The sequence below is a fragment of the Nestor notabilis genome, unplaced genomic scaffold, assembly GCF_000696875.1.
Source record: "Nestor notabilis isolate BGI_N333 unplaced genomic scaffold, ASM69687v1 scaffold31852, whole genome shotgun sequence".
Lineage (NCBI taxonomy): Eukaryota > Metazoa > Chordata > Aves > Psittaciformes > Psittacidae > Nestor > Nestor notabilis.
In genome coordinates, this window is record NW_009918467.1 from 10,918 (window position 1) to 23,844 (window position 12,927).

At 46.7% G+C, this 12,927-nt stretch overlaps 1 protein-coding gene across 1 annotated transcript in view; it reads left to right on the top strand.

The window, feature by feature from the left end:
• Positions 1-6,248, top strand: part of NFRKB (nuclear factor related to kappaB binding protein) — a 16,816-nt gene extending 10,568 nt beyond the window's left edge. The window contains exons 18-25 of the mRNA XM_010009719.1: positions 341-420; positions 1,086-1,306; positions 1,406-1,676; positions 1,882-2,100; positions 2,644-3,429; positions 4,046-4,152; positions 5,086-5,221; positions 5,963-6,248. Coding sequence (XP_010008021.1) covers positions 341-420; positions 1,086-1,306; positions 1,406-1,676; positions 1,882-2,100; positions 2,644-3,429; positions 4,046-4,152; positions 5,086-5,221; positions 5,963-6,088 — 1,946 coding nt within the window. The 3' untranslated portion in view covers positions 6,089-6,248. The remainder of the gene's footprint in view (positions 1-340; positions 421-1,085; positions 1,307-1,405; positions 1,677-1,881; positions 2,101-2,643; positions 3,430-4,045; positions 4,153-5,085; positions 5,222-5,962) is intronic.
• Positions 6,249-12,927: the final 6,679 nt, after the last annotated feature.

Sequence of the window (12,927 nt, forward strand, 5' to 3'; positions counted from 1 at the left end):
ATGGTGAGCACTAATCTGTCAGTCTAGCTTTTTTCTCTGTCACTTTGCTCATGTTAGCCCTTCAGCACTTAAATCCAGTCTTCAAGAGGAGTGTGTCAGTTGGAAGTACTTCTGTGTAAAATAGCATCCTGGGTACAATATATATGCATTCACAAGTTCTTGTGTGTCTTATTTTCAGCCTTTTTTGGCTTGTTGTACTTGATATTTTCACTCTGCACTATTGCATGACTCCGTGTGTGTTTAGTTTCTTGTCTGAAGATGAACTTACGTTTCTGACCTGGCCTCTCTTAAATCAGTTTGCTCGTGTCCAGGAGCTCTAACCATTCATTTGGATTTGCAGAACGGATCCACCAGGCTCAAGCTGCTGCAGCAAAGGCCAAGAAGGCTCTTCAGCAGAAGCCAAAACCTCCAGCTAAAATGGTAAATCAGGTTTGCACAAATGCTTTTGGGATTGGGAGGGAGGTAGAAGGCTTCGTTTAATCCCTAAATTCTGCGTCCACAGTGGCTGGTGAAAGTCACACGTTTGAGTTATTGATTCAGTATGTGTATGAATGTCAGTGTTGGTCTAGCACCAGTACACACAGTGAAGAGGGAAAGATTGAACTTTGCTCCTCCAGCTCCCGCTGTTATCCTCACTGATGTCAACAGAAAGGTCAATGGAATTCATTTGTGCTGCTTGTCTTAGGGATGGTCTTTTAGATCTCATGTTGAGGTCAATCTGTAGCAGAGTGTGTGGAACACATTTTCTGCTCTCCCCATTGCTGTGCTGAAGCTGTCAGGGTTTGGATGTCTTTTTGTTGGTTTTGATATCAAGTATCAGTGATTGCTGTTGGCATATTAACCAAGGTGCAAATATGCACTTCATGAATGTTTGACACAGCTGAGATGCACTTTTTCCCTGAGAACAGGAGCAGCCAAATGCACCAACCCACTCGTGGCTGCAGTTGAGGATGGCAGACATGTGTGAGGTCAGGATATAGCACTGGGGCATCATTCATAGCCATCCAGAGCTCAGCTTAAAGTGCTCGGCTCACTCAAACCCAGTTTTTGTGAAGACCTTCACTCTCCACACGCTTTCTTTGCAGAAGTCTAGCAGCAAGGAGAGTTCAGTGAAGGCAGTCCCCAGCAGCACATCAGAGCCCAGCCAGCTGAGCCTGAGTGACTCCAGCATGCCTCCAACTCCTGTGACTCCCGTGACACCAACTGCACCAGCATTACCAGCAACACCTATTTCACCCCCTCCAGTGTCTGTGGTTAGCAAGAGCATATCTAGTGCTGCACCAGAGCCAGCAAAACCCAGCCAGAGGTATTTCTGCTGTCTCATACATCACTTGTGAATGTTGCTGCTCCTTTCTCGGTCATTTCCTACTTCTTTGCTCACCTACTGGCTTTATCTTTCCCATAGTGTTCTTCTGGTGTCATCCCCTACCATGCCACAGCTCGGGACATTGCTTTCCACAGCCCAGAGTTCACAGCCTGGGCCACAGCCACCTCCTGCCCGGGTGGTCAGTCACACCACGTCCTCAGGACTGCCACAGGTCCGAGTGGTCACTGCCCAGTCCAGCCTCCCAGCCGTGTCTCAGCAAGCCCCAGTGGTAACCCAGCAGCAGCAACCTACATCAGTGCCTCAAATTCGTGTTCCAGCTACAGCCACACAAACCAAAGTGCTCCCTCAGGTGAGTTTGGCTGCATGGAAGTGGTGAGTAGCTCTGACTTCTAATCTTGACTGCTCCTAGTTTTTGGGTGGTGTTTTTCACTTGGAGTAAGCAGCATAATAAAAAAGTCCATAGAACTTGCAAGCTAAGGCACGACGTAAAGAATAATTAAGACTGTTATTATTGTGTTAGTCCACTCACAGGCTGCTTGTGTGTCTTGCTGTAGGCAGTGATGACTCTCCCAGTGAAAACTCAAACCAGCCCAATGCAGGTGCAAAGACCAGGAAGCTCTGTGACAGGACAGACAGGCATCACTGTGACAGGGCTGTCTGCAGCACCCAGTCCTGCTGTCAAGCCAGTAACCAGCTCTCCAGGCAGTTCTGCTACAAGCACCTCCTCCACCACTGTCATCCAGAATGTGGCTGGCCAGAATATCATCAAGCAGGTGAGAGGGAGAGACAAGGAGCTGGGCTCTGAGACCCAGTTGTTTCCTGTTTGTCATGGCAGATATGACAGCAGATGTGAAAAGATAAAGCTGTAGTGAGCCACAGTGCTGTATGAGTTGATTTACCATGCAGATTTAGGTAGTTGTTGGTCTGGTGTATTGGAGCCTGCACTGTGTAGAGTACTGATGTGTCCTGGTTTTGGTTGGGATATTGTTAATTTTCCTCCTAACAGTTGGTGTTTTGGCTTTAGTCTGAGAATAATGTTGAGAACATGTTATCAGTGTGTTAGTGCAGGTTCTTTAATTAACCAGCTTCAGATGCTGGTCTGTCCTTCCTCTTGTTTGGAAAAGAAATCAGCTCCACAGTATTCCGGATTGTATATGGTTTTGGGAATGCCATCTGATAGTCCACCAGGACTGTTTTCAGTAGCATACCTGCGTGCTGGCATCATTCTGCTTCAATGCAGATGGGAGCAGACATCATCCTATAGGGAAGTTCTGCTTGGACTGGTTTGATACAGCCGTTGCTCTGGTCTCTTCCAGGTGGCTATCACAGGGCAACTTGGCATGAAGACCCAGCCTGGAAGTGGCATCCCCCTCACAGCGACCAATTTTCGGATCCAGGGGAAGGATGTGTTGCGCCTTCCCCCCTCCTCCATCACCACAGATGCCAAGGGCCAGACTGTGCTGCGGATCACCCCGGACATGATGGCCACGCTGGCCAAATCTCAGGTCACTACTGTCAAACTGACTCAGGACCTCTTCACAGCAGCTGCAGGAAGCAGCACCAGCGGGAAAGGCATCTCTGCAACCTTGCACGTGACATCCAATCCTGTCCAGGCTGCTGATTCTCCAGCCAAGACGAGCACGGCCACTTCTGCTTCTTCCAGCCCAGCTGGAAGCACGGTGGTTAAAGTGACTCCTGACTTAAAGACTGCAGAGCCAACAAGCTCTGCCTTCCGACTGATGCCTGCGCTGGGCATGACTGTGGCAGATCAGAAGAGCAAAACCATCACCACGGTGGCATCCACTGAGGCCAAGCCAGCTGCTACCATAAGAATCGTGCAGGGGCTGGGGGTGATGCCCCAAAAAGCTGGTCAGACTATTACTGTAGCTACTCACACTAAGCAAGCACCCTCCTCCTCAGCAGTAAGCGTGCCTGGCACAGTCCATACCTCAGCTGTCTCCTTACCAACCATGAGTGCCACAGTGTCCAAAGCAGTTGCTGTGGCCTCGGGAGCTGCTGGGACACCCATAACTATAGGCACAGGAGCCACTGCTGTGCGGCAGGTACCCGTCAGCACCACAGTAGTATCTACATCCCAGGCAGTAAGTAATGCTAACCTTTTTCTGGAGGTGGGTGAGAGAGGGCAATGCTGAAATATACTGGTGGTTTGGGTCTAAAACCCATCCACAAAGCACTGTGGAAGCTGGGTCTGTAACTAGTTTGGTGGTGTTGGAATTAGAGCTAAATGCTGAATGACCGGGGAAATAGTCAGCTGTGTCTTCCCTCTGAAATAAGCTTTGCTTATCTGTACCTTGTGCAGCTCAGCCTTGCACCTCTGGAATCGTTTCCTTTGGAATGGTGCCAGAACTAGAAGTGCTTGTTACTCTTATTAACTTCTTTTTACCAATTTCCCCATGTAATGCCATTTTATTGCCTGGAGCAGAAGGCACCATAAATTGTATCTTGAAAGCTGCATTACTTCCTAAGGGTAAAAGTCATGGATACAATGATCCTTCCCAGAGAAATGCTGTGTGCCAAGATGCTGCAGGTTTTCAGGTCTGTGAAGATGGAGGTGAATTGCAATGAGCCTGAAATGGAGCACAAAAAAATTCTATTCTCAGGGCTCCTAAAAAGCAGGCTGAGCAGTAATTGCATGTTGTCAAGCAGTTTCTCTGCCAAATGTCCCATGGCTCCTCGTGTGTTCTTCAACTCCTCTAGGGGAAGCTACCAGCACGGATAACAGTGCCTCTGTCAGTGATCAGCCAGCCAGTGAAAGGCAAGAGCGTGGTGACTGCCCCCATCATCAAGGGCAACCTCGGGGCCAAGTGAGTATTTTGCACCTGGTAGTTTTGCTTTAGTAATAGGCCAAGGAAGGTCTGTGTTCAAAAAAAAGTTCCTGGGGAATAGAAGGTGGACTAGACCTACAGTCTGTCAATAGGTCCATTGGCTGCAAGAACTGAAGGAATATGGTGTCTGGCAATGAGAATAGTCTTTGTTTAGGTGCCCTGAGACACAGACTGGCAAATACACTGAAGAAAAATTGATCTTTGCCTTGAAACCAGCTATTAGATTAGTTCTGTTGGAGCAAGGGTTAACCTGGTGACATGCCTAAAAACACATGTAACAGTCTGTCAATAGGTCCATTGGCTGCAAGAACTGAAGGAATATGGTGTCTGGCAATGAGAATAGTCTTTGTTTAGGTGCCCTGAGACACAGACTGGCAAATACACTGAAGAAAAATTGATCTTTGCCTTGAAACCAGCTATTAGATTAGTTCTGTTGGAGCAAGGGTTAACCTGGTGACATGCCTAAAAACACATGTAAACTGAAGCCATCTCTGCTGAAGAAACCGGGGAAGTGTGAAGTGCCTTAGTGAAAATCCCTCTGGCATTCAGATATTGAAGTCTTTTCCTTTATTCTTCCATGAATTCTGGTCGTGTCTCTCTTAGAAAACATTTGAAGGCACAGTACTTTGTGCTTGGCTATTTCCGTGTTCCTCCAGAAGTGCTGTGGTCAGATCAGAGTAACCCAGTGATGTGCATGGTACAGGAGTGGAGATTAATTCGTGTGATAAAGTAACTACAACAGTGATAAACTTGTCACTTGTTTATTGGCCAGTTTTGTGGGGAAAACACTACTTAAAATCATTAATAAATTAGCTAAGTAATTAACATCTAGCAAGTGAAGAACAACTTGTGAATGTGAAAGATCTACCCTGCTGTGCTGTTCACTAACCATTCCAACTTCTCCTTCCTTAGCATCAGTGGATTAGGAAGAAATATCATCCTGACTACGATGCCAGCAGGGACAAAACTGATCGCTGGGAACAAGCCTGTGAGTTTCCTGACTGCACAGCAGCTCCAGCAGCTCCAGCAGCAAGGCCAGGCCACGCAGGTAATGGTAGCTGCACTGAGGATTATTATTTGCTTTATTAGGATTTAGCATTTCCATGTGGATTTTAAATCACTTTGACATGCGGGGTTCCATCAAAGTACAGGTAGACAGCAGTAGTGTCTGCATTAATCATGTACAGTGCATCATCTCCTTTACCTTCCCTCCATCCACATATGGGTTTTGATGTGCTGATAGTATAATGGAAGTAAACCCAAAACTCCTGCCAGGAGATGTTCCCAACTGCTTGAAGGATCGTTTCTATACGTACTTTGGCTTCTGTAGATCACCATTTCCTGAAGAAACCACAACACTGCCTCAGTGTCCATCTTAGTGTTTGGAAACTTAAGTGTTCTGTAATTCCAAAGAATTAATCTTCATTGAGTGCTGCTAGAAACAAGTCTGGTAAGTGTTGGATCCAATGGATCCAAGTCCTTCTTTAGAAACCTTGTAAAAGCATGTAGGTTTTTATTCCTGACATGTAGGTTTTTATTCCAGCTCGTTTTTAGGTCTTCAACTCTAATCCTGAAATCTCTTCCCACCATCCCACATGAACAGTAGATGGAGTGATCTCCTTGTGACAGATTCTGTTCTTGAAGCGTTTTGGTGCTTGATCTTGTTCATCAAAGTCGGTGTTTGCTGGCAGCAGAAGCAGATGATGTGCTTCAGAGCGTGACGCGAGTGCAGTGTGTCACCGGGTTGTTCTTGACAGGAGCTGAGCTTTTCCCTTTCCATTTCAAACAGGTGCGAATCCAAACAGTTCCAGCCTCCCACCTCCAGCAGGGAACAGTGTCTGGCTCCACTAAAGCAGTTTCCACTGTGGTTGTGACAACAGCTCCATCTCCAAAACAGACCCAAGACCAGCTATGAACACTGGTTAGAAAACGGATCGCTGTCCAGGACACCACTGTCACCCTCCATCCCAGCACCCAAGACAACTTAACCACAGCCATGGCTAGGGATGGGACTGGATTCTGTCACGTTGCCTGTCTGGAGTCAGCATCGTGATGTCTAGGTAGAAATTCCACAGCAAGAGATGCTGTACCTACAAAACAAAATGTTTCAGTTCGGATACATAAAGCCAAGCTCGGTGGCATTGATTGTTCAAGGAACATCCTCCTTTCCTTTGGCCTCTTCCCATCTGAGGGGCTTTTTGTGAATAGCATTTCTGGCCATTGTGGGTTGTAGACAAAGCACACGATCTTGGGCCTTCCTTAACCTGGGAAACATGTTTGGAAGGGGTTAATCAGTGGCTTTTCAGATTCCTCAAGACGATGCTCCTTTTGCTGGAGTCAATATAGGTGGCTTAGGCTGGTGGCTGAGACACCAGTTTGTAACTTAGCCAGGAAGTATATCCCTAATGCATTCAGCATCCTATAAGTACCTCTCTCCAGTCCCTGAGCTCAAACTCCTTTTGAACTGATCCTGCTTCCATGTTCTGTCAAAGGCAGGGTGAGAGCCAAGAGGGTTTTTGCTGTAGTAGAGCGAGTAACCAGGGGGAAGAGCGAGGAGTGGAGGAGATACAGGAAGTCATGGGATGAGCAAGTCTGTCAGCAAATGCAGTGGAAAGGAAAATGTTCACCAGAAGGATCCTCCTTTACTGTTCTTCAACAAATAAACCCTTTTCTCAGTCAGAAAAGACTGTAGCAGGTTATAAAAGTACGGCATATGCTTTCAGCTATACCCAGAGTGTAGTATCTTGGACTTGGAAAGAATATTTTAACCCATGATCCTGGCCTTTAGTTTTGTTTTTACCTTTGCAATTTTATCTCTATGTAAATCTGTTTGAATTCTGCACATCCCAGAGATGAATTTGTGGCTGTTCTGACATGTCCTTGAAGCTTTCTTGGAATGAGATCAGAAGATATGTTGGACCAGAAGAATAAAAGTGCAGAAAGCCTCACAGATCTCTCTGCCACCTCCTTTTGGTTTTGTACAGCTTGTTTTTGTGTACAATGATTGTCTAGCTTACTAAGGGCTAATAGATTGTCCATCTTCCCTGTAAGATGGTTTTTAACCTGATTTCTCTTGTAGTCGTTTTTTTTACCTGTGTGGTTTGCTCTGAATTTTGTGTTATTGAATATATCTATGGAAAGAACCCAGCCTTGGAGTTCATCACTCCTCCAGTGCTGGGCTGGAGCTGTGTCCTGCACAATATCTAACCTACTTCAGGGGTAGGTTGGAGGGAATGGGGTATTTCAGTAAAGAAAGAAATAGGATGGAATAAGCAGAACACATCAGTGCAACACTTGAAAGCAAGCACTTAAATTATGGTTTAAACAGCTCAGGAACAGAATTTGGAGTGGTAAAGGTTTTCTGAGCCTATCTGTCAGCTTTTGTGCCTTTTTTTGTACATGTAACTATCACCTAAGGAGACAGCAGAAGGGCTCTGGTTTGGGAGGGAAGTGAGAATGTTCTTAAGTCCTTTTAGTTGTGAAGTTAAAATAAGAAATTAAAGAGAGAAGTGACTTCCTGATATGTGAAAGAGCCCCTCTGAATTCAAAACATAATGAAGATAATCCCCCTGTGTTACTTCTGTCCATAACTACTAAAGTTCTTCAATGTCCAAACCTACCATCGTGTGCTGAAGGATGGCTACAGTGTGAAGCCCCTTAAATGTGAATCCCTCTGTGGATTTGTCACTGGACACAGGAAGCTTTGGCGGTATTAAGCTTAGAACAAGAAACCTGTATCTAGTGCTGTGAGTTTAGTGCACCTCAGATTGTTGCTGCTGCTTGGAAGAGTCCTGCAGTTCAGGACTCTTGCTAAGACTGGTTGTAAACCTGTGAGCAACCTTTGCTGGTTCACTTTGGCCTGTTCTCTTTGCTTTTGAAGTCTCATCTTTGGGGAAAGAGCAGCCGTCACTGTGGGGCTTCTTATTCCAAATGGCTCCAGGCTGGATGAGATGGGATGAGTGTAGCCCCAGCTTCCAAAATCAAAGAAAAGCCTGGTCTATGGCTCAGCTACCACGCTCTGATGAGTTGCTTCCACTCAGGTTGAAAAATAACCCTTAAGCTACTATAGGTAAAGAGCTCTGGTGTTTAATAAGTAACCTTTAAGTAGTACACAGTAGGCTGAAGGGCACAGATGGGCTTGAGTTACTTGTCTGGTGCATGCTGTGTCAGGATGAGGGAATATTTAAGCTCAGCTGTGTTCCAGGTGGTGGTTGCCCCAATGTCCTCTCGCTCTGGAGACTGGAAGCTGTTGTGGAGTACTGCAGGGAGCGTGCATGCAGAGGAAGAAAGCCTAGAGACAGTATTGTACTGACATCACCCATTCTCCAGCCTGGCACTAAAGGGCTGTTGACCTTCTACAGTTACAAAGTGGAAGTGCAGCCTGTTTCCATCACAGCGTGAGGCTCCTTAAGAGTTATCCAAGAGCCTAATTTCTGCAAACCCATGGCTTAGATGTTTATTTCCACCAAGAGAATATCATGTAATCATTGCTTTTGACACAAACTGCCACGGGCTATTTAAAGCCTTTCTAACCTTTGTTTTAACAGCTGCTCTGTTTCATTTAAATCATGGGGGAAATCTGTATTTATATACCTTAGTAGGATGCCCTCATAACCCAGTGAACTCACCGTGAGGTTACTTGAGGCATTCCTTTTCAAAAGCAATAGCTAGTCAGCCATCAACCTGCATATTTTTAACAGTTGATCCTTATTTTCCAAATGCCTTGGTGTAGTTTTTAGGGAAATGCAAAACCTTTGTTACTTGTTCTTCACGTGGCAAACCTGAACCACAGAAACTAGAGCAAAGTCACTGTAGATTGTGCCTGCCTGACGTGAGTTCTTGTAGGATGAATCACCTCTCTGGGTATAAGCATCTCCTTCTGTGGACTATAAAAAGAACCCTGGATGAGTAGCTCGAATTTGGGCTTTTAATGATGTAATTTAGGGATGATACATCCTATGTCAGGTGACCCATTCGATGTGGATTAATCCATCCGAGCATGGATTAATCTTGTATATGGCATCCTGCACTGAGGCCTGAGAACTGCTACGTCAGAGGTAAATCTTTTCAGAAGCAATTTGTTTCCTTATGCCTAGAAGCATTCAATTTGCTAAGCCTTCCATCCATATCCTCTAACATTCCTTTTGCTCACTCTCCTCCAGGTTGCAGGACCTGGAGCAAAGTAACTCACCTACAAGATCAAAGAGCCCTGAGGCAAAAATGTGCTGGTCTTTCAGAGCTGCAGGATCAGGTAGTTTTACAACTGCAAGAAAGAGCAGGGTTAACAAAGATGCTATGCATAGTTAACAAGTAACTATGCAAAGATGCTGGCGTAGTTTGAAACTTGGTGAGTGACTTTAATGTCTTTCTGTGTCATTCTGAATGAATTTTTGGCAAGAAGGGAGTATTTTTCAGTTTGTGCTTGGGGGAAACACTGGCTGCTTGGTATTTACAAGACATACATACAAAAATAGGCTTCTATATGTAGACAAATATGATTGCTGGAACTGTTTGCACTGAGGACTTTAAAACTGCTTAAGCAAGTTGCTTGTAAATCTGTGGTGAGAATTGTTCTTGCATTCTCAGTTACACAGTGAAATTCTGGGCATGGGCTGACAGAAGCCCTTGAGTCACTGCAGCTTTAGGGATTCCTGATTTCCCTTTGCACTGCTTCTTTCCTCTAAGGAAGTAAGTTCAGTTTCAGTTTTATAGTTTCATTGTCATATTTCAGCCTCTAGGAAGCTGGTAACTTGTCAATAATCATTAACTGAGAAGGCATTAACGTGCAAAGCCAGGGGTTTCACCAACAGCCCTGAGTGCTTCATTGACACAAAAATAACCCCCCCCATTCCTCTGAGGAGGCAGCATGAAAGCTTAGTCTGTGTTTTTAGATAGCTGTGACCAAGAGACCGAGCCCCCAGTCACAGGGATGAGTCCTTTGTCGTTAGAAGGCCAAGTTTGTGTTTGGTTGATAGGGAACCACTGTTGATTCTTCAGAAGTGCTCTCTTCTCTCAGTAGCAGATAGGCCACAAGGTGAGGCAGGGTTCCCAACATCTCCCTTCCATCTGGTGGGAGGAATCGAGGGCTCAGACACCCCTTCCTTACCCCACAAGTACTTGGAGTCAGCAACAAATGTCTGAGCTTCAGAGAACTGGTAGAAGAGCCTGGTATGTCAGAGCTTACCACTTGTTCATGGAGTGAGGGAGATCTTGGTTGGATGTTATGAAAACTCACACCAAGTAAGGACACCTTAATGCTAGGATAGATTGTCTTGAGAGGAAGGGAGTCCCTGTACAGAGTGATCCTGCTTTTGGGGTGTAGAATGGACTAGAGCAGCTCTGCAGGGCTGATGTAGGCAGTGTTTCAGCCTGCCACCTCGTCCCAGAGAGCACAAGCATCATCCAGGAGAGCAAATACTTCTTGCCTCTCACAGGAGTGAATCTGTGGGTGATTCCACAGCCAGTTTTCCTGCTTGAGGGTGAGCACGTTACCAGCATGTGCAGTCTCACCGAATCCCACTAGAGGGATAGCTGGAAGAACATCAGGCAGTTTGTTACCTGAAAGACAGCAGGAAATGGACCATGAAACAGCAAAACCCCTCACTCCATACCCACATCCTTGTCCTTTGCACCACCAAAGTGAGGGAAATAAGAGGAATAAGGGTAAAGACAAAGCTGCACAATTTCTGTTTGCTTATTTGCTTATTTCAAACAGCTGAGGTGACACCAACACAAAAGCTGAACTTCCTTTCCTGTGGAAAGGCAGTTGGGCAGGGGTCAGCTATTTTTTGTAATAAACCACAGAGAAATGGGCAATTCTGATACCTCCCCAGCTAAATTATGGCCTAATCTTACACATTTGCGGCTCGTTAGACAGACAGGACCTTAACTGACTTGGAATCTTGGGTGTGCCTGAGTGTACAGACAGGTTTCAAAACACACAGTGCCACAAACCAGGCGAGCCAGCCTGTCCACTCTGCTGCACTTACAGTCTGGCTGGCAACCACTGCTGCTGCTGATTCAGAGCTCACAAGAAGAGGTTCTCTGCTTTCCCGTGCCACAGAAGAGCTCAAGAAAGAGACCCAGGTAACAGTATAGTCCCAGGAGCAAGTCTGTTTACATGCTGTGGTGTGTTTCCTAGTGCTTTGGATTCCCTCTGGAAGCCCATGACTGCCAGATGGCTGGCACCATTAGCAACATAGAACCCATCCCCCTTAATTTTGTAAGGGTGTCTCAGAGCACGTGTCTGGGACATGATGGAGGGCTGAGGGTGGGCTTTCTCATCTCAAGCTTGTAGCAGACTCACATCCTTTGATTCATCTCATGCCCTTATCCACAGGATGGAGCTGGTCCCTAGCGTGGTGCTGTGGTCAGCTTGATCTCAGGAGGGCAAAGCTGTTAGTGCTCCCTGCCAAAGTCATGGTTGGGAAGCAGGACTCTCACCCCAGAACTGTTGAGAGAACCATTTGACGCTCACTGCACTTTTACAGCTCCCCGTTCACCAAAGCCAGTAATTATTCTCCTTGCTTTACAGATGGAGGGCTGAATCATGCCAGAAGAGCAATCCCACTGCAGATCCCCAGTGGAGCAGCACCCAGTGTTCACCTTTGCTCTCCGGGGGCTGCCGTTTGAGCTGGAAACCACAGAGCTTCGGGGTGACGTTTTCCTCTCCTCCCACTGAATCAGCCTTTTATTTACTCTTTGGAATGCAAAGTAACAGGACACCCTGTGAGTTTTTATCTCTCTCCCAGTCTTTTGTGCTGCTGTGGGAGTTGTCGGACCGGATTGAGCGTTTTGGCTGCAGACACAGGGTGGTTTCGGGGTTGTCCGGTAGGAATCTGGGTGGGAGGGCACAGTCGGTGAAACCTCGGTGTAGGAATCACACCGAGAAGCGAATCGTTGGGACACACAGCAGGGAGGAAAAGCCTTTGTCATTGAGTTTGAATCCAGCCCTTTGCTGCTGTGGGGATGGAGGGTGCTCCTGGGCTGAGCTAGAAGTACTGGGAGCTGCCTCCACCAGGAGACTTCATTGCTGCATTCCTCATGAAAGCAGCTGCCTTGTCCCTTCTTCCACGTGGATGGCATTCCCAAGGCTGGGAGCTGATGTGGAAGTACCCTGCCTGCTCGGACAGCGTTCACTGCTCCTGCAGCTAATCCCTGCCTCCTCTGGGACTCTCCTGGGGGTCGAGCTGACGGAAGTTTAGCTCCTGGGGCTTGCATACAAAGACCGACTTGGTTCTCAGGTTTCAGCTCTCTCCTTCCTCCTAGAGGCGTGTTAAACTTCCACTTGTTGCTCTCATAATGCCGTTGCGGCCACACTGATACGAAGAGAAAACGTTAGGAGGAGGAGGTGACAGCGTTTATTGAATGAACTGATTCCAGCGGGGAGAAACAGAGGGCTTCGTTGCTGACTGCTGCCACTGCCCGTGGGTAAGTGCTTGATCTTTGTGCTTCAGCTACATCTTTCTTCATCTCAGCATCCTTCACTACAGAGGCACAGGGAGGTGTCTTACCACAAAAGGACGTGGCAGACTGCTTATTGGGAGTTGCTGCTTTAATGGTTTGGGATGTACAGTGCCCCGAAGGAGGGGGCCCACACCTACCGTGGTGTGGTGACTTGGCCACTGCTGCAGCACAGCCACCAAGTAATCACTGTGCTTTGGCAGCAGAGGAGCAGGAATCCTGTCATTTAGGGATCTAAACCAGCTGCCTCCCAGCCATATAATAGTTTATATTTAGCATGTGTATTGCTTT